Source organism: Pan paniscus, chromosome 1 (genome assembly GCF_029289425.2).
Source record: "Pan paniscus chromosome 1, NHGRI_mPanPan1-v2.0_pri, whole genome shotgun sequence".
Lineage (NCBI taxonomy): Eukaryota > Metazoa > Chordata > Mammalia > Primates > Hominidae > Pan > Pan paniscus.
In genome coordinates, this window is record NC_073249.2 from 47,020,571 (window position 1) to 47,040,008 (window position 19,438).

The 19,438-nt window shown below is 41.8% G+C and overlaps 1 protein-coding gene across 8 annotated transcripts in view; it reads right to left on the bottom strand.

Moving 5' to 3' along the window:
- PPP1R12B (protein phosphatase 1 regulatory subunit 12B) overlaps nt 1–15,601 on the bottom strand; it is a 242,178-nt gene extending 226,577 nt beyond the window's left edge. For 5 of the 8 annotated variants that reach the window (XM_008976627.5, XM_008976625.4, XM_008976624.4 and 2 more), the window contains exon 1: nt 13,066–15,601. In XM_008976627.5, the coding sequence (XP_008974875.3) occupies nt 13,066–13,356 (291 nt within the window). In that variant the 5' untranslated portion in view covers nt 13,357–15,601. The remainder of the gene's footprint in view (nt 1–13,065) is intronic. The other 3 variants (XM_008976626.6, XM_003823009.4, XM_024930437.4) reach the window with 3 other exon arrangements.
- Nucleotides 15,602–19,438: the final 3,837 nt, after the last annotated feature.

Here is a 19,438-nt window from a genome sequence, read left to right on the forward strand (position 1 = left end):
ACAGTGAAGCTGCATCCACAGGACCCAAACACAATCTGTTTTGGCATTTTAAAGTCACATTTCATTGCTAGACCAACCAACTTTAAAAAAAATAAAAATCACTAACTAAAAAAAGAAACCTGGCAAAAATGTTGCCAAGAAGCAGGAAAAAAAAAAAAAGTAATCTGCCTCCCCTGAAATGCCCGCATATAAATAAAACAGTTCATAAAACCATACATCCCACTGTGAAATTCACATTCAATTAGAAGGGCCAATTTCTCTTAGGCCTCAAAGAGCACAACAAAAGCCAGCCAATCAACCCAATCTCCATATGAATGCCCCAATGTCACTTCCATTTTCTAAGACAAGCACATCATTTGCCCACAGTTGACTGCCCAAAACTGATGTAGCTAGAATGGACACTCTTCCTATCTCTTATAAAGCAGGTCTCTTTCTTCTCCTTGCACCGCCAAGTTACTATTTTTTTTTTTAGTTTTCTTTGGAGCCTTCCCTTTGAAGTTTTCTTTCATAATGGACCTCAAGGGCTGGCAGTTGACTTAGGGAATAAGAAACCATATTACTGAACTGGAATTCTGAACAATATTTCAAAATAAGGGGAATGATATGGTTTGGATATTTGTGCCCTCCAAATTTCATGTTGAAATGTGATCCCCAATTTTGGAAGTGGGGCCTGGTGGGAAATGTGTGGATTACAAGGGCAGCTCCCTCATAAATGGCTTGGTGTCCTTTCCATGGCAATGAGTGAGTTCTTCTCTTCACAGGAGAGCTGATTGTTTAAAAGAGTATGGTACCTCCCACCTCTCTCTCTTTCTCCTGCTCTATGTGATGCACCTGCTTCCCCTTTGCCTTTTGCATGACTGTAAGCTTCCCGAGGCCCTCACCATGAGCAGATGTTGGCCTCATGCTTCCTGTATAGCCTGCAGTACTGTGAGCCAATTAAACCTCTTTTCTTTATAAATTACCTAGTCTCAGGTATTCCTTTATAGCAACAAAAACAGACTAATATAGGGAACTTCAGTTAAGAGTTAATGGAGGCTGGGAGCGGTAGCTCACACCTGTAATCCCAACACTTTGAGAGGCCGAGGCGGGCAGATCACAAGGTCAGGAGATCGAGACCATTCTGGCTAACACGGTGAAACCTCGTCTCTACTAAAAAATACAAAAAAATTAGCCAGGTGTGGTGGCGGGCACCTGTAGTCCCAGCTACTCAGGAGGCTGAGGCAGGAGAATGGCATGAACCCGGAAGGTGGAGCTTGCAGTGAGCCGAGATCGCGCCACTGTCTTCTAGCCTGGGTGACAGAGCAAGACTCCGTCTCAAAAAAAAAAAAAAAAGAGCTAATGGTAAAGATATGAAATGACAGTAGAAAAAGTTTACTCCACTGCCAATCACGGAAAATATTTACATACGAAGGGTACTACTAATCTCAACATTAGGCACCTTGTCAAGCCTTGCAACAGTCAATACACTAAACCTATGTTAACTATTTTATTCACAATTTACTTTTTTTTTTTTTTGAGACGGAGTTTCACTCTTGTTGCCCAGGCTGGAGTGCAATGGTGCAATCTCGGCTCACTGCAACCTCTACCTCCCAGGTACAAGCGATTCTCCTGCCTCAGCCTCCCAAGTAGCTGGGATTACAGGTGTCCACCACCAGCCCCAGCTAAATTTTTTATTTTTGGTAGAAACAGGGTTTCACCATGTTTGGCAGGCTGGTCTCGAACACCTGACCTCAGGTGATCCTCCCACCTCGGCCTCCCAAAGTGCTGTGATTACAGGTGTGAGCCACTGCACCCGGCCAATTTACATTTTTTAAGCTGATCACTGGTAACCCAATTAGAAGCGCAATACAAGGAGCTTCTTGTGATGTGATGATAATTAGAATAATTCACTAATTAATGGAATTCAGGTCTAGTCAAGACTGGCTTGAAACTTCAAAATTTTTGCAGGCCATCAATGGCCACTAAATCACAAAGAGAGATAACCTGACATTATTTGCCTTCTCATGGAAGTACATACCACCACTTATGATGTACTCTTACCAAAAAATTTGAATCTGAATCAGACCTAATCTCTAATTACTAGTTTATAGAAAACACGTGGGACAAAAGAACACTTTAACACCACAAGCAAGCAGTCAGAAAAATCTAGGTTGTAGAGAAACTCTAAAGTACAAACAACCCAGGTTTTCAACAAATAAGGTAAGAGAAAAAAAATGAGGAGGAAACCATAGATTAAAATACGTATCAATCAAAACAGACCTTATTTGAATCATGACTTGAATAAACCAACTGTTAAAACACACACACACACACCTGTGAACAATCAGGGAAATTTAAACACTACTAAAATATAATTTTAAGAAACAAGATTTTGACTTTTAGGTGTGCCAATGAAATTTGTTTTTGTTTTTGTTTTTGTTTGAGACAGAGTCTCGCTCTGTCACCCAGGCTGGAGTGCAGTGGCGAGATCTCAGCTCACTGCAACCTCTGCCTCCCAGATTCAAGTGATTCTCCTGCCTTAGCACCGCCCCCCACCCCCACCCCCCACCGCCAGTAGCTGGGATTACAGACACACGCCACCACGCCTGGCTAATTTTTCGTATTTTTAGTGGAGACAGGGTTTCACCATGTTGGCTAGGCTGGTCTCAAACTCCTGACCTCCGGTGATTCACCTGCCTTGGCCTCCCAGTGCTAGGATTATAGGCATGAGCCACCACGCCCAGCTGATTTTTTTTTAATTTAAATTTCTACGTTCTAGAGATATATATTGAAATATTTACAAATAAAATATAAGCTGGGCACGCTGGCTCATGACTGTAATCCCAAAACTTTGGGAGGCTGAGGCAGGTGGATCACCTGAGGTCAGGAGTTCATTTGAGACCAGCCTGGCCAACATGTGAAATCCTGTCTCTACTAAAAATACAAAATTAGCCGGGCGTGGGGGCACATGCCTCTAATCCCAGCTACTTGGGAGGCTGAGACACCCTGGGAGGTGGAGGTTGCAGTGGGCCAAGATCGCACCACTGCACTCCAGCCTGGGCAACAAGAGTGAAATTTCATCTCAAAAGAAAAAAAAAATTATGTGATATCTAGGATTGGCTATAAAATAATCCAGTATACTGGAGATGAGGATCTATAAATGAAACAAGATTGGCCATAAGTTGATCACTTTTGAGAATTCATTATACCATTCTCTCTACTTTTGTATCTTCTATTTTGAAATATTCCATAATAAAATGCTTAAAAGAGAGTCACCAGACCAATAATTAATACAGAAAAACCAGATACATATATCATGCCAGATATATAATGAATATTTAGAGCATGGCACCATAAAATAGTTCCCCAAATTTGCATTAGATTAATATTCTAACAGATTATCACTGTGTCATAACATTTAAGTATACTAAATATAAAATCATTTCTAAATTTTTGTATAAACCTATTCCATAACTATAATGAAGTAGAATATTTCATTAAAAACCACATGCAAGTCAATTTCCAATACTGAAAACTCAAGTTTCAGTTTTTCTTTTTTTTACTTTTTTTTTTTTTTTTTTTGAGACGAAGTCTCGCTCTGTCACCCAGGCTGGAGTGCAGTGGTGCCACCTTGGCTCACTGCAACCTCCACCTCCCGGGTTCAAGTGATTCTCCTGCCTCAGTCTCCCGAGTAGCTGGGACAACAGGCACGTGCAACCACGCCCGGCTAATTTTTTGTATATTTAGTAGAGACAGGGTTTCACCGTGTTAGCCAGGATGGTCTCAATCTCCTGACCTCGTGATCTGCCTGCCTTGGCCTCCCAAAGTGCTGGGATTACGGGCGTGAGCCACCGCGCCCGGGCAAAGCTTCAGTTTTTCAATTGAATTGCCTCATGAAACAAACATAAACTCTGCATGCCTGATAAAACTTTAAGCCCCCAAATTTTACTCAAACTGGTTACAATCTAAGATCAGAAGAAACAATTTTTTTAAATTACACTTCAAAAGCAGGAAAAACCCCAACATATTCACAGACAAAAACAACATCAACAAATTGGGCAAGCACTCAATTAGCAATCCAAATGAGGCTTCAATTCTTTGTCCTATATGACATTCTGGGCCAAGGTCTTAATCTGGATTTATTATTACTATGTTGAGCCACTAAAGATTTATCAGACATCCCAAACCTCCATATTTCACCATCTTCGAGAAGATATATATGTAATTCTCCTCCATAAGCATAAAATAGTCTCAAATACTGATAAATATAGTACTCCCCTGACACTCCTCAAGAGCCAGAATGCTAGAACAGAAATCGGTTATGTAGCCAGTTTCCTACTATAAGTTATAATAGTAAGCAACTATTCTGGAGACCAATCCCAAAATTCAAGTTAGTTTCTAAATTGTATCTACTGCTAAGTAAAAGTAACAAGCAGCACAGAATCAGATACACAGTAGACACTCAAGAAATAAATGTAAGAGAATGGCAGAAGAAACTGTTTATTGGTACTAACCTCCCTATCACTGTTCCCCCAAGGCTGCCTTCCAGTGGAAGTGCTAATGAGTGGGAAATGGGCCAAACTAGACTGAGAAGTAAAATAAACTAGATAAGCAGCCATCAGTAATAGGGACATAACTTTCTTGCCCCTATTATCAGGTTTAATATCCTAAAATATTCTTAACTCATGAATAATGAAACCACCTGAACTAGCCAGAATTCAGCTTTTAAAGTGTCTTGCCACATATTTTGGGCCCTCATTTAAATTACAATTATATTGATGGAAAATCTATATTTTTTCTCCCAAAAGTCAACAGAAAGACAAGTTATCCTTAATGCAAAAAAAACTTCATATAACCTCCACAAAAGTCTTCAAAAATATCTCTACTGAAAGTGCTCTTTCAAAGTTTAAATGACCAAATCCAACAGTCTTTTTACAGGCCTTCTCCTCAATTTCCTTTTACATTATTTACCATCCATTCCTTGAAATACCTCAATATCACTGTTTGTCGGTTCTTCTCTGTATTAGTTTCCTATTGCTGCTATAACAAATTACCATAAACTTAGTTGCTTAAAACAACACAAATTTATTATCATAGCATTCTGGAGGTCAGAAGTCTGAATCATGGCCAGATGCAGTGGCTCACACCTGTAATCCCCAGTGGCTCACACCTGTAATCCTTGGGAGGCCAAGGCGGGTGGATCACCTGAAGTCAGGAGTTTGAGACCAGCCTGGCCAACAAGGCAAAACCACGTCTCTACTAAAAATACAAAAATTAGCTGGTTGTGGTGGTGGGCGCCTGTAATCCCAGCTATTCAGAAGGCTGAGTCAGGAGAATCGCTTGATCCCGGGCAGCGGAGGTTGTAGTGAGCCAAGATTGTGCCACTGCACTCCAGCCTAGGGGTCAAGAGCAAAATTCAGTCTCAAATAAAAAAAAAAAAGTCTGAAATCAGTCTCATTGGGCTGAGTTGTCAAATTGCTGGCAGGGCTGGTTCCTTATGTGGAGGCTCTGAGAGAAGAATCCACTTCCTTGCCTTTTTCAGCTTCTAGGGTCCACCTGCATTCCTTGGCTCACAGAACCTTCCTGGAATCCCTGCAATCTCTTGCTTCCTTCATCACATCTCCTATTCTGATTCTGCTCTCTTGCCTCTCTTATATGGATGCTTGTGATTATATTGGGCTCACCTGGATAATCTAGGCTAATCTCCTTATCTCAAGATCCTTAAATTAATCATATCCCCAAAGTCTCTTTTACCCTGTAAGGTAACATATTTACATGTTCTGGGGATTAGGACTTAGACATTTTTGGGGCACCATTAGTCAGCCTACCACATCTTCCAACAGCTGTAACTTGAATTTCTGCATTCTCTGCCTACCAGCTGCTTGTGTTTTCTGCTCTTCTCTATGTTTTCTCCCTTTCCTCTTTCACACTCATTACTTCAACTCTCACCTTTATGCTAAAATCAAGTCTCTTGTCTCAAATATGAGAAAACTGGAGCATAGATAGGAAAGTGACTAGCCTTGAGTCACACAGATACCTACAGGATATTTACTTACTTACTTACTTATTTATTTGAGACACAGTCTTGCTCTGTCACCCAGGCTGGAGTGCAGTGGTGTGAACACAGCTCACTGCAGCTTCAACCTCCTGGGCTCAAGAGATCCTTCCACCTCAGCCTCCTATGTAACTGGGACCACATGTTTGCACCACCATACCTGGCTAATTTTTTTTTGGGTGGGGAGGGGGTTGGAGAGATAGGGTCTCACCACATTGCTCAGGCTGGTCTCAAACTCCTGGTCTCCAGCAATCCTCCCGCCTTGGCCTCCCAAAGTGCTGGGATTACAGATATGGGCCACCATGCTCAACACCTATAGGAGATTTCTATTTGTACGTCTTCAGAGTACCTCAGTCTAATCGTTGACTGAATACTATTTCTACCTGAATAACACAATTCTTTCAGACTCACAAGCTAGAATTGTACTACACTTTTTTCTCATCTCCATTCACTCAGCTGGTTCTCTCAACTCTGTCTCTCCATTCATTCAGAAATCCAAGTGCTGCTTCAGAATCCTAAAATACTGCTTTGGTTGGGTAACGACCCTGCTCAAACCCACAAAAATTCTCTACTAAGGAGTCCATCAAGCCAACTTGGCCTGATGTTTGATGTTCAAAGCCCTCTAGGATGTCACCCTGACTCTCTCTCATCTCTAACCCTTCAAACACATCCATTAGGATTTCCTAGCATCCTCTGCCTACACACCACACCCATTCCTATTTATTCGCCCATGCTGCTCTACCATCCTGGACTGCCTTCGTTTGTCCTTCCACTTAGGAATACATCCTTTCCAGGGTATCATAGAATTTGGAACTCTAAAAGGAATTTTTTTTTTATTTATCTGTTTCCAAACCTGACTGTTAGTTCCTTGAGGGCAGAAATTATACCACATATATACTCTAGTACAGACTTACAATCTACCATTTAGACATTCAATATTAGTTGTTAATTAAGAATCTAAGAAAACCTCTAAAGAGAAATATATAGTGGAACATGGCCAGGCATGGTGGCTCACGCCTATAATCCCAGCACTTTGGGAGGCTGAGGCGGTTGGATTACCTGAGGTCAGGAGTTCAAGACCAGCCTGGCCAACATGGTGAAACCCCGTCTCTACTAAAAATACAAAAATTAGCTAGGATGGTCTCGATCTCCTGACCTCGTGATCCACCCGCCCAAAACCCCGTCTCTACTAAAAATACAAAAAAAATTAGCTGGGCATGGTGGCAGGCACCTGGGGTCCCAGCTACTCGGGAGGCTGAGGCAGGAGAATGGCGTGAACCCGGGAGGCGGAGCTTGCAGTGAGCTGAGATCACACCACTGCACTCCAGCCTGGGTGACAGAGCAAGACTCCGTCTCAAAAAAAAAAAAAAAAAAAACCAAAAAAAAAAAATTAGCCAGGCGTGGTGTCACACCCCTGTAATCCCAGCTACTCAGGAGGCTACGGCAAGGGACGCAGAGGTTGCAGTGAGTCGAGATCATGCACTGCACTCCAGCCTGGCTGACAGAGCAAGACTGTCTCAAAAAAAAAAAAGAAGAATGGGACACATGTAATTAATGGCATATTATTCAAATATCAAAAACTTTACTCTAGGCCAGGCATGGTGGCTCTTGTTTGTTTATAGACACGGGGTGTCACTCTGTCATCCAGGCTGGAATGCAGTGGCACGATCATGGCTCACTGCAACTCCAGTTTCTGGACTCAAGCTATCCTCCCGCCTCAGCCTCCCAAGTAGCTGCAACTACAGACATGCACCAACATGCCTGGCTAATTTTATTTTTTTGTAAAGACAAGGTTTTGCTATGTTGCCTACGCTGGTCTCAAACTCCTGAGCTCAAGTGATCCTCCTGCCTCAGCCTCCATCTATTGTGATTATTGGGACAAAATAACTGATGAATGACTGTCATGGGCTGAGGGTGGGAGGAGCTGTCTACCAAGGAGCACAAAAAATCTTGAGGGTAACGTTCTACATCTTGATTACAGTGGTGGTTCCACAACTGTATGCATTTGTCAAAACTCATAGGATGCTACACTACAAAGAGTGAATTTTATTGTATATAAAGTATATCTTAGTTTTAAAATATTTTAAAAGAAAAAAATAAACTACTTAGTTTTATATTAACAACAAGACTGGTCCAACTCCTTACCTTTGGCAGAATTGTACTTAATCCATATATATTGACAGGTTGCCTATTTCAAAATACTCACAGAGTAGAAGATTCTAAAAGCCCAAATGGTGATATACAGTTATTCAGCAGGAGTTGAAGAACTGGGGAGAGGCCAGGCATGGTGGCTCCTACTTGTAATCCGAGCACTTTGGGAGGCCGAGGGGGGAGGATTGTTTTAGCCCAGGAGTTCAAGATCAGCCCTGGCAACACAGTGAGACCCCCTTGTCTACAAAAAATTTTAAAAATTAGCTGGGTATGATGGGGTGTGCCTGTAGTCCCAGTTACTAAGGAGGCTGAGGTGGGGAGGATCACTTGAGCCTGAGAGGTTGCAGCTGCAGTGATCCATGGTCACACCACCACACTCCAGTCTGGGTAACAGAGCAAGACCCTGTCACACTCACACACACACACACACACACACACAGAAGAAGAATAGGGAAGAAATTCTGCGGAACAAATGAAAGTCATTTTTATTTATACTTTCAAAAACAAAAACACACAGACAAAAAGCTGAATTTCCCAATATGGCTTTGAGGTCCAACATAGTCTGATGCAACATATTAAGCAATTTGAAGAGGTAAGCTACTAAAATGGCTCAGGACAGATGACTATTCTAGATGCACAATAATAAAGGAGCAAACAGGATTTTTCTGAATCCTATGTTGCCATGGGTCCTGACACTAAGCAGAATTCATCAATATTCAGGGTAAGGCAAAAGTAACTTCACAGGTGGAACCAGGAGAGGAATGAGTAATAAATGTAGAATAAAAGAGAAAAGGTTAAAAGCACAAGTTTTATTTTACCATATGAGTTAGCACACAAAATATACTATTTTATATTGAACTGAACACACATTCATCTTACTCATCTTCTGACTCTGTCTGAATATAAATTGCTCAGCCTATCCTCCTCCCCTCACTTGTTCCTATCTCCATCTCTCTTCCTGAGAAATATGTGATTTTAGCCTCCCTAAGTCTATAGCATCAGACTGAGGCAACTCTAGAATGACAAAGGCTTATTCAACTACAAATTGAATTCCAGTCTGGTGTGACCTTGAGGGTCCAAATTTGGACCCTGCACATTACAAAGACAGTCTGAATTTCTTTTTTCTTTTTCTTTTTTTTTTTGAAACGGAGTCTCATTCTTTTACCCAGGCTGGAGTGCAGTGGTGTGATCTCAGCTCACTGTAACCTCCACCTCCTGGGTTCAAGCGATTCTCCTGCCTCAGCCTCCCCGAGTAACTGGGACTACAGGTGTGCGCCACCACACCAGGCTAATTTTTGTATTTTTAGTAGAGACGGGATTTTGCAATGTTGACCAGGCTGGTCTCGAACTCCTGACCTCGTGATCCACCTGCCTCAGCCTCCCAAAGTGCTGGGATTACAAGCGTGAGCCACCGCCCCCGGCCGCCAGTCTGAATTTCTGAGTCAAGTATGGAATTATTCTAATCTCCTTGGTAGCCCTCCAGATGAAGACTGATCAGACCGTGCTAAGAGACAAGACCTATGGTGACTGAAATCCAGCATCCCTCACCACACTCAGCACAGATTTAAGAGTCAACATAATACATGCTGAAGTAAGTAAGCATTCATTTTAATAAATCCTAGAAAAATCTCTTTTCTGAAAGTAGGCACTTGCCTCTTCCCACAGCAATAATTTGGTAGATATCATGTATCTAGGCCTAGAGTACCTAAGATTATAATGCTAAGGATATCAAGATAGGTGCTAACAGTCAAACTTAATAAATAAATAAAAGAAAAATTTTAAAGTACTACTCCACATAGAATTATTAACAAATATTCCTGGCCTTACAATGTGTATACGCAAATGAAACAGAAATTCCTTTGTGAGCAAACAAGTGCTTTCAAGGGTTCTATAATCAGATTAATACCTTGTTAAGGACTCTAGGACAACACATGCATACACACCAAATCTTACTTTAGTCACTGAAATTTAGTCTGCATCAGTTTCCAAGGCTTTCATCAGAGTTGGTCTAACCTTTGAGATACTTCTTATCCCAGTCTAATTCAAGTATTATTAATAGGCCCCCTGGAGCTTGTTATCTTTGACTCAAGCACCTCGTGGTCTCAGCAAAGGCTGCCAAGAAAGAAGGTCTCTAAGTCCAAAAGAAGCATCAAGGCACCACAAGCTGCAGTGCAAATCATCTACTGTGATGTTGTAGGAGGAGAAAAATTGTCCCCCAGTATTATCTGGGGGCTTCTAACATGCCAAGACAATAATCCACAGTTGGTCAAGTGGCCATGGCCAAAAGAGAGAAAAGAAGCAATTATCCAGATAATTTATATCGTGCTTGTATAACAAATGGACATTTTAAATAAATAATTCAGATAATTGTACCACTCACTCTCCATTTCACAGAAGGTGAATCCATTGTAAAGTAGGTGGTTCAGCTACCAACAGCTCCAGTCTCCCATTTGAAAATAGTCTTTTATGTACCTTAGGAGTTCTCCAGGTCGGCCATGCGCGGTGGCTCATGCCTGTAATCCCAGCACTTTGGGAGGCCGAGGCGGGCAGATCATTTGAGGCCAAGAGTTTGAGACCAGCCTGGCCAACATGGCAAAACCCCATCTCTACTAAAAATACAAAAATTGGCTGGGCATGGTGGTGGGCACCTATAGTTCCAGCTACTTGGGAGGCTGAGGCATGAGAATAGCTTGAACTTGGGAGACGGACGTTGCAGTGAGCTGAGACTGCACCACTGTACTCCAGCCTGGGAGATACAGTGAGACACTGTTTTTTTTTTTTTTTTTTAAACAACAACAACAACAACAACAAAAACTTCTCCAAGTCATGGAGACACACATTGTAACTCTTCGGAAACTGACTTGTAATGTTCTGAAGCCAATAAAGGCCCGTTGTCTTGATTCAAAGATACAGTTTCTCAACAGACCTCAAATCTTTAAGCAGCTTAATTTTTAGCTGAATTTGTCTAGAATCGAGTATACCTGTTCAGTTCAACTCCTTGTCAGCCCTATAAATTGAAAGGAATGCTTATATTGCATTTATAGATGTTAAAAAAAAATCCATAGCTGTCATCCCCTTCTTCTCTTATTTCAATAGATTACTAGGCCGGGCACAGCGGCTCACGCCTATAATCCCAGCAGTTTGGGAGGCCAAGGAGGGTGGATCTCCTGAGGTCAGGAGTTTGAGACCAGCCTGGTCATCACGGTGAAAGCCCATCTCTATTAAAAATACAAATATTATCTAGGCGTGGTGGCAGGTGCCTGTAATCCCAGCTACTCGGGAGGCTGAGGCAGGAGAATCGCTTGAAACCGGGAGGCAGAGGTTGCAGTGAGCCAAGATCTCGCCATTGCACTCCAGCCTGGGCAACAGAGCGAGACTCTGAATCAAAAAAAAAAAAAGAAAAAGAAAAAGAAAAACAAGAATTCACCTTCCCAAAGAGTTCAGAAATTTAAAGTTTAGAATTTAATGTGGTTCTCTTAGCTTTTATCTCATTTTACATTCAGCTCCTTATTAAGCGAGATATAGATCTCTGTGACATAAGTCTGAAAAATCCATGCCTATGGGCCACTTCTTTACTTTCTAACTTTGCACAAATAATTTTCCTGAGCTTCAGTTTCCTCATCTGTAAAATGAGAATAACAACACTACCTGCCACACCTACTTCAAAGGATCACTGCTGAAACTCACATGGGGTAAGACATATGAAATCAAACAGCAAAGCACTCTACAAATATTGGTTACTACCTTAGGTGGGGAAATATTATCAGCAGGAAAAAAAATGGGTACAAAATAGGGTGAAAGAGTTTCTTCTACCTGAAATAGAAGGGTTGCAAACATAGTGAGAAGTAACTTTTTAAGCTATTGGCTAAATATATTTAGGGAAGTGGTCTGATATAAAGTTGAGTTATTATTTAGAAGTAGATTCTCATGCCAATACATTCACTTTGCACAGACGGCAGAAGAAGAAAAATACAAAAGATTAAGAGTGGGTGACCGGCTCTCAGCTCACCAAAATAACTGATGAAGTTCCATTTGAGGAGAGAGGGGTAGTTAGTCATGGCAGTCAGTAGACAGAGAATATTGCTGCATTAGGTGACAGAAGTAAAGGTGTCGTTACCAAGCACAGATTATCCACAATCCATATAGTATAGCTATACATAGGGCATGGGATTTCTATAGAGCGCTTTAGAAAAAAAAATAGAAAAATAGAAAAGCTATTCCATAAGTATCAAACAGAGGTAATTCAGTAACTTAGTTCTCCATAGGAAGCTCTCAGGGAGGTAGCACTGCTGAGAAGAAAGTTAAGATACCTAAAACAACGAGGTCCGGCGTGTTCTAGGAGCTGTAGCCTAGAGGCAACACAAACTGTTTTGAAGTACTACAAATCAACAAAACAAGAGGTGTGGTTTCAGACCTGCTTGTCTTTACCCAGTAAAGGGCTTTACTCTTTAAGTGATATAAGATATTCTATAACGGGGACACACAACAACTGAATTTTCTGAAAGGGCATCAAACAAATGACACTGTGCCTATGAGTGACGCGGTGTGCAGGCACGCCAACCAGACATAAGTGAAGATAACTAATCTACAGGGATAAGACCAGGGACAAAAATCACCAGTAACCATGACAACACAAGTAGGTGGAGGGAAATACAAACACTGACCAAGCAGCGGGGTGACGCTATTCCTAAGACCCTGGGGTCAGAAAAAGACTTGATTAGTGGAGGAAGCTGGCCAAGAATGAAACCGATTAGCCCCAAAGGGCAGTGTCCATGCAGAAGGAGTCGGCGGCAACACTGATACTCCCCATGGGGTGGCTCGCAGGGTCAAAGGCTCATCTGTAGGAGACTGGACGCCTCTAAGACCAAGAAAGGAGTTACCTGGTGCAGGGCTGTCAAGCCGTCCACGTTGACCGTGTTGATATCAGCACCTCTTGCCAGAAGCTTTCTCACCTCGTCGGTGTCCCCGCTAGAGCAGGCGGCCAGAAAGACAGCACCGTCCTCGAAGCGGACCCTGGGGCTCCCGCGCCTGGTCAGCGGCTGCCGCCCCGCGCCTCGTCGCTCCGCAGGCTCCTGCTCTGTCAGCGAGCCCCGCCAGCGCCGAAGCTGCTCTGCCCGCCGCATTCGCGCCGACTCTGCCCGCTTCCCTCCTAGGTGCTCCAGCTCCGCCATTGCTCCGGCCTCGGCAGCTGCTGCCAAAACTACCAACACTAAATTACTGTTGAGGCTCGAGTTGCCGCTGCCGCCTCTCTCAGAGCGCTTCAGCCCGGAGCAGAGGGCGGAGACCCTCGCGCCGCCATCTTTACTCCTCCCGCCAGTAGCACCGCCCGCACGCTCCCTCGGCTTCAATACGCAGGCGCTGCCCGGCCTCGGGTCATCACGGGACTCGTAGTAAGAGACCTGCCCTAAGTGCACTTGGTGGCCGTAAGGGAACTACAAATCCCTGGATGCATCAGAAAAAAGTCGAGGACCGGCGGCTCTCTCTTTCGCCACGGGACCCAGTGGGGTCACCTTTGCCCTAAAGCTGGAACTGTCTCCTGGACTGGCGTCAGCCTCTTCCTCTGGGCATTTTGGGAGTTGTAGTTTATTCTTGTTATGACTAGTAACTAATCTTATCTCCCTAATTATCACATCAATTCTTTGGAGTGGAAAAAAGGCGGTAATTATTCCTGTTTTCTGGAGGAGAGAACTAAACATTAAGTACCTAAACGACTGGATTCTATATCCTAGTTCTAAGTCTAGGGTTTTATTAACATGTGTATTAATCACGGTAAATGTGAATGAGCGTGGGGAAGAGGAGCATACATACAGATACAGTATTACATGTTTTACATAAATACTGTCAACTTACTCCAGGCCCAGAAAAGATCTTGAAAATGATGCATTCAGATGTAGTGAAAAGAGTTTAAGCTGTGAATTTAAATTGAATTCACAGCCGTAGACAAATTACTTAACTTCTCTGAGCCAGTTTTCTTATGTGTAAAATGGGAATAACATCTCACAGGGTAGTCATGTGGATCAAATGAAATAATACATGCAAGGATGCCTAATACTATCTTTGGCACATATTGGATCCCAATAAATAATTTCTCTTCCTTCTCCCTCCTCCTCCTCCTCTACTCTTTTCATGTATCTTAAATTTTTACAAGACAGAATAGATGTCTTCCATGATTTTTATTTCTTTTCTTTTGAGACAGAGTCTCACTCTGTCACCCAGGCTGAGTGCAATGGCGCAATCACGGCTCACTGCAGACTCAACCTCCTGGGCTCAAGCGATCCTCCCACCTCAGTCTCCCCAGTAGCTAGGACTACAGGTGTCCACCACCACACCCACTATTTTTTTATTTTTTCGTAGAGACAAGGTCTCACCATGTTGCCCAGGCTGGTCTGGAACTCTTAGACACAAGCGATCCTCCTGCCTCAGCCTCCCAAAGTGTTGGTATTACAGCCCTGAGCCACTGTACCTGGCCCATGATTTTTTTTTTCAAAGCTAGAGAAAGATACTATCAAGCATACTAAATCATACTAAATTCCTAAGGTAGCAAATAGAACATTTTTATATTCACCAAGACTGGGTTATAAAACATGTATCTGTCCGATTGTTTTGTTTTGTTTTGTTTTGTTTGAGACAGGGTCTCGCTCTGTCACCCAGGCTGGAGGGCAGTGGCATGGTCGTGGATCACTGTAGCCTCAACCTCCCAGGCTCAAGCGATCCTCCCACCTCAGCCCCCCAAGTAGCTGGGACTACAGGCCTGCGTCACTATGCCTGGCTAACTTTTGTATTTTTTGTAGAGACAGGGTTTTGCCATGTTGCCCAGGCTAGTCTTGAGCTCCTGGGCTCAAGTGATCCACCCACCTCAGTCTCCCAAAGTGTTGGTATTACAGGCACGAGCCACCGCATCTGGCCAGTCCGATTGATTTAATAAGTATAACCTCCAGTGCTCTAGCCCTGAACAAAATATAATTAAATGTGTTACCTATAATGAAAGAGTACATATGCAAATATTAGATTCTTTAAACATTTCTGTATGTTTAAAATTTTTCATTTAAAAAATGTTGCAAAATGATTGGGGTATTGTAAAGGGAAACTTTGTTATATTCTGTCATGTGAAAATTTGCCTGTTCCTCAATTTCCCCTGAAATGAAGTGGAAATCATACATTAAGGAAACAATTAATTATTGAATTGAAAGCCTCAAATGAAAAGTGACATATAAATGTAAAAAATATTATGTTTAATAATACTGTGTCTAACCACCATATGCTTTAGTAGGATATTCTTAAATACATTATAAATACTAATTAAACCTCATGTCAAATCTGTGTACTATCAATAACAATGTACATAAGGAAAATCAAGGTATAATAATGTATACATTATGTAACCTCATTTTCCTTGCTACATACATTTATTTATGGCCACCATAGAACTTGTCATGTCTCATCATTTATTGCAATTAAAAATTCTTGGCCAGACGCGATGGCTCACGCTTGTAATCCCAGCATTTTGGAAGGCCAAGGCGGGCAGATCACTTAAGGTCAGCAGTTCGAGACCACCCTAACATGGTGAAACCCTATCTCTATTAAAAATACAAAAATTAGCCAGGCACAGTGGCGGGTGCCTGTAATCCCAACTACTCAGGAGGCTGAGGCAGGAAAATCGCTTAAGCCTGGGAGGCGGAGGTTGCAGTGAGCCGAGATTATGCCACTGTACTCCAGCCTGGGTGACAGAGCAAGATTTTCTCAAAAAAAAAAAAAAATTATTCATGAGATTTACTTTGTAACATATCACAGTGGGACCTCCTCTTATTCCAATTCAGCCTCTTGCTGATAATTACTATTGCCCACAAGCTCCCAAATAGAACTCTCCCTAAAGGATAAAAGAAAAATTGATATTAAATCAAATAGGTAAGAATACTCAGCTAGAAGCCTAATCCTATTTACAGTCCTCATGCATCATTTCAATATTATGTTCCTCGTATATGATAGCTGCTCCTATATATATATATAACTTTATGTTTTACTGGCATACTGGTCTTCTAATAAGGATTTTTAAACTGGAGTAAATTTTTCAGGGATCAATAATGATGCTTCTTTTGGCTGCATTATTTTTGTATTCCGAATTAGGAAGCAAAAAATATCTGGTTCCAGTTGTTTAAATAAGCTAAAATTGACCCACTCCAGGTTAAATCCTTACTTTCCCAAGAGATATGAACTTAAATTTCTTTCTTTCTTTTTTGGAGACAGAGTTACCCAGGGTAGAGTGCAATGGTGCCAACATAACTCACTGCAGGCTCAAACTCCTGGGCTCAAGCAATTCTCCTCCCTCTACCTCCTGAGTAGCTGGGACTATAGGCACATAAAATTATTTTATTTTATTTTATTTTTAAGTAGAGACGGGTCTTGCTATTTTGCCCAGGCTGGTCTTGAACTCCTGGCCTCAAGCAGTCCTCCCACCTCAGCCTCCCAAAGTACTGAGATTTTAGGTGTGAGCCACCATGCCCAGCCTGAGCTTAAATTTCAACACGAATTCAGTCTCTTTTTCTTTTTTTTTGAAACGGAGTCTCCAGGCTGGAGTGCAGTGGTGCGATCTCAGCTCACTGCAACCTCTGCCTCCTGGGTTCAAGCAATTCTCCTTGAGAAGCTGGGACTATAGGCACCCACCACCATGCCCGGCTAATTTTTGTATTTTTAGTAGAGACAGGGCTTCACCATATTGGCCAGGTTGGTCTCGAACTCCTGACCTTGTGATCAACCCGCCTTGGCCTCCCAAAGTGCTGGGATTACAGGCGTGATCCACCGCGCCCAGCCAAGAATTCAGGCTCAATATAAGGAAGTTCCAGGAAGCCAGAAGTACTTCCTTACCATACCTATTTTATTTGCTTCTTTTCTTTTTTTTCCTGTGGAAGTAAGAGTGTAATACCTTCTTTGGAGATTTTACGAAAAGTGTAAGTAGTTAAATTCCTTGGATCATTTAAGTGCATATCTACTTGGAGATAGAGGAATATACCTTCTGGCTATATGATTATTGAAAGTAGTAATAATTATTATAATCTAATTAATTTTACAGGCTCAGCCAAAAAAATGCCATGAAAACATTCATCTACCTCTAATGACTTGAAAAGTTTTTTCAAATCGAAATCCTATTTTTTCTAAAACATCTTTCCCAACTAGGGCTTTCTGAGAATAACTTACACAATCAGCTCATTAAACAAGTATGGTAATTTAAATTTCCTAAATAAGTACTCCATTCCTTTATTATTTATTTATTTTTGAGACAGGATCTCACTTTAGATTTGCAGTGGTGCAATCACAGCTCACTGCAGCCTTAACCTCCTGGGCCCAAGTGATCCTCTTACCTCAGCCTCCCAAGTAGCTGGGACTACAGGCATGCACCACCATGCCTGGGTAATTTTTGTATTTTTTGGTAGAGATGAGGTTTTGCCATGTTACCCAGGCTGGTCTCAAAGTCCTGGGCTCAAGCGATCTGCCCACCTAGGTCTCCCCAAATGTTGGGATTACAGGCATGACCCACTGCACCTGGCTATAAGTATACTATTCTAAAGAAAATATAAGCCTGGCCAACATGGTGAAACCCCGTGTCTACTATAAATGCAAAAATTAGCCGGGCATGGTGGTGGGCGCCGGAAGTCCCAGCTACTAGGCAGGCTGAGGCAGGAGAAGCGCTTGAACCCAGGAGGCGGAGGTTGAAGTGAGCGACAGAGTGACACCCTGTCTCAAAAAAATAAAAAATAAAAAATAAAAATAAATAAGATATATTTTCATATACTAGTGAGTAAATCCTGACAAATACTACTGTATAAAAATAAAATACAATTTTTATACTTTTATAAGTACTAAGTGAGCCTGCTATGATGTGTTGTAAAGTGAAGAAACCTTTATAAAATAATAATTTTCATAGCTATAATTTAAAAATAAATTATAACATTAGAATGCTCCATTTTTAAAAACAATGACACCTGTAAAAAGTTTATGAAAATCTTTTAGCCTGGCCTCTATTCCCACCAGTTAACATACCCCCTCTGGTGGACAAATGGAAACTGTACATTTAGTGTATGGGGTTCTTTTTTTTCTTTCTCTTTGTTTTCTGCCTCCCTCTCTACCTCCTTTTCTTCCTTCCTCTTTTGTCTTCTATCCTTTTTTCTTTCCTCTCTGTTGCCAAAATTATAGGGATTTACTTATTTTATCAAACCATCTCTCTTTTCCACCGGACTCAATACAGTTCTTGCTTTTTTAAGAGACATTTTTAAGACCTATTTCTCAGAGAACCACCCAAGGAAGTAATCAATTTCAGTTCTGAAGACAGAACTGTAATTGAGATACAATTACAATTGGGGCAGGAAGAAAATAAAGACAGGTATTGAAAGGACTAAAACAAAACAGTAGTAAAATAAGCAGGAACTCAATTATGACAGAAAACACTTCACTAAATGCTGAGTAAATGCTAACAATAAATGCAAACCCCCAACAGCAAACTGGAATTAGACTGGACAAGAATGGGATTCCTTATGTTTGTTTCACAACTTTATAATAATTAATAAACTACTGTAGTTGGTTTATTCCTACAACTAAGGTGAGGAACCCCAGGGGAGCATCACAGAGTCCTAGTGAACATGTGGTGCCCTTGAGAGAAAACACCCCACACAATGGCTATGGGGAACCATTTGCCACTTAACACCAGTTTTGACTAGATGTAGACATCACTGCAGTGGCCAAAATTATACTGATTTACAAGTTTAGAAAGAGACTGATTATTACTCTGTTACCAATAATAGTAATAAATAGTATAATAGTAATAAATAATAGTAATAATAATAAATTACTATTAGTATTACCATCGTTGTTCCAAAGCTACACAGTGAGCTGAGAGCAGTCAGATGAGGGTTGGCTTTTTGCTTGTTTTGTTTTTCCACCCACAGCATTTCCAAAGGCTAGTCAAGTTCCAGCCATGTGCTTTAGATTAAGTCAGGTCTGTGCCATCTTTCAGCGCTCATGAAGCATTGGCCTCTGGCAGAGGCAGCTCTGAGAAGTTAAGGTTGGCTTAACTATAAACAGGTTCTTCCTTGTTCAGAAAGTACCATGCATCTAGCGTTGGAAGATGGTTTAAAAGTCATCTATTCCAGCTGGGCACAGTGGCTCACGCCTGTAATCCCAGCACTTTGGGAGGCTGAGAAGGATGGATCACCTGAGGTCAGGAGTTCAAGACCAGCCTGGCCAACACGGTGAAACCCCGTC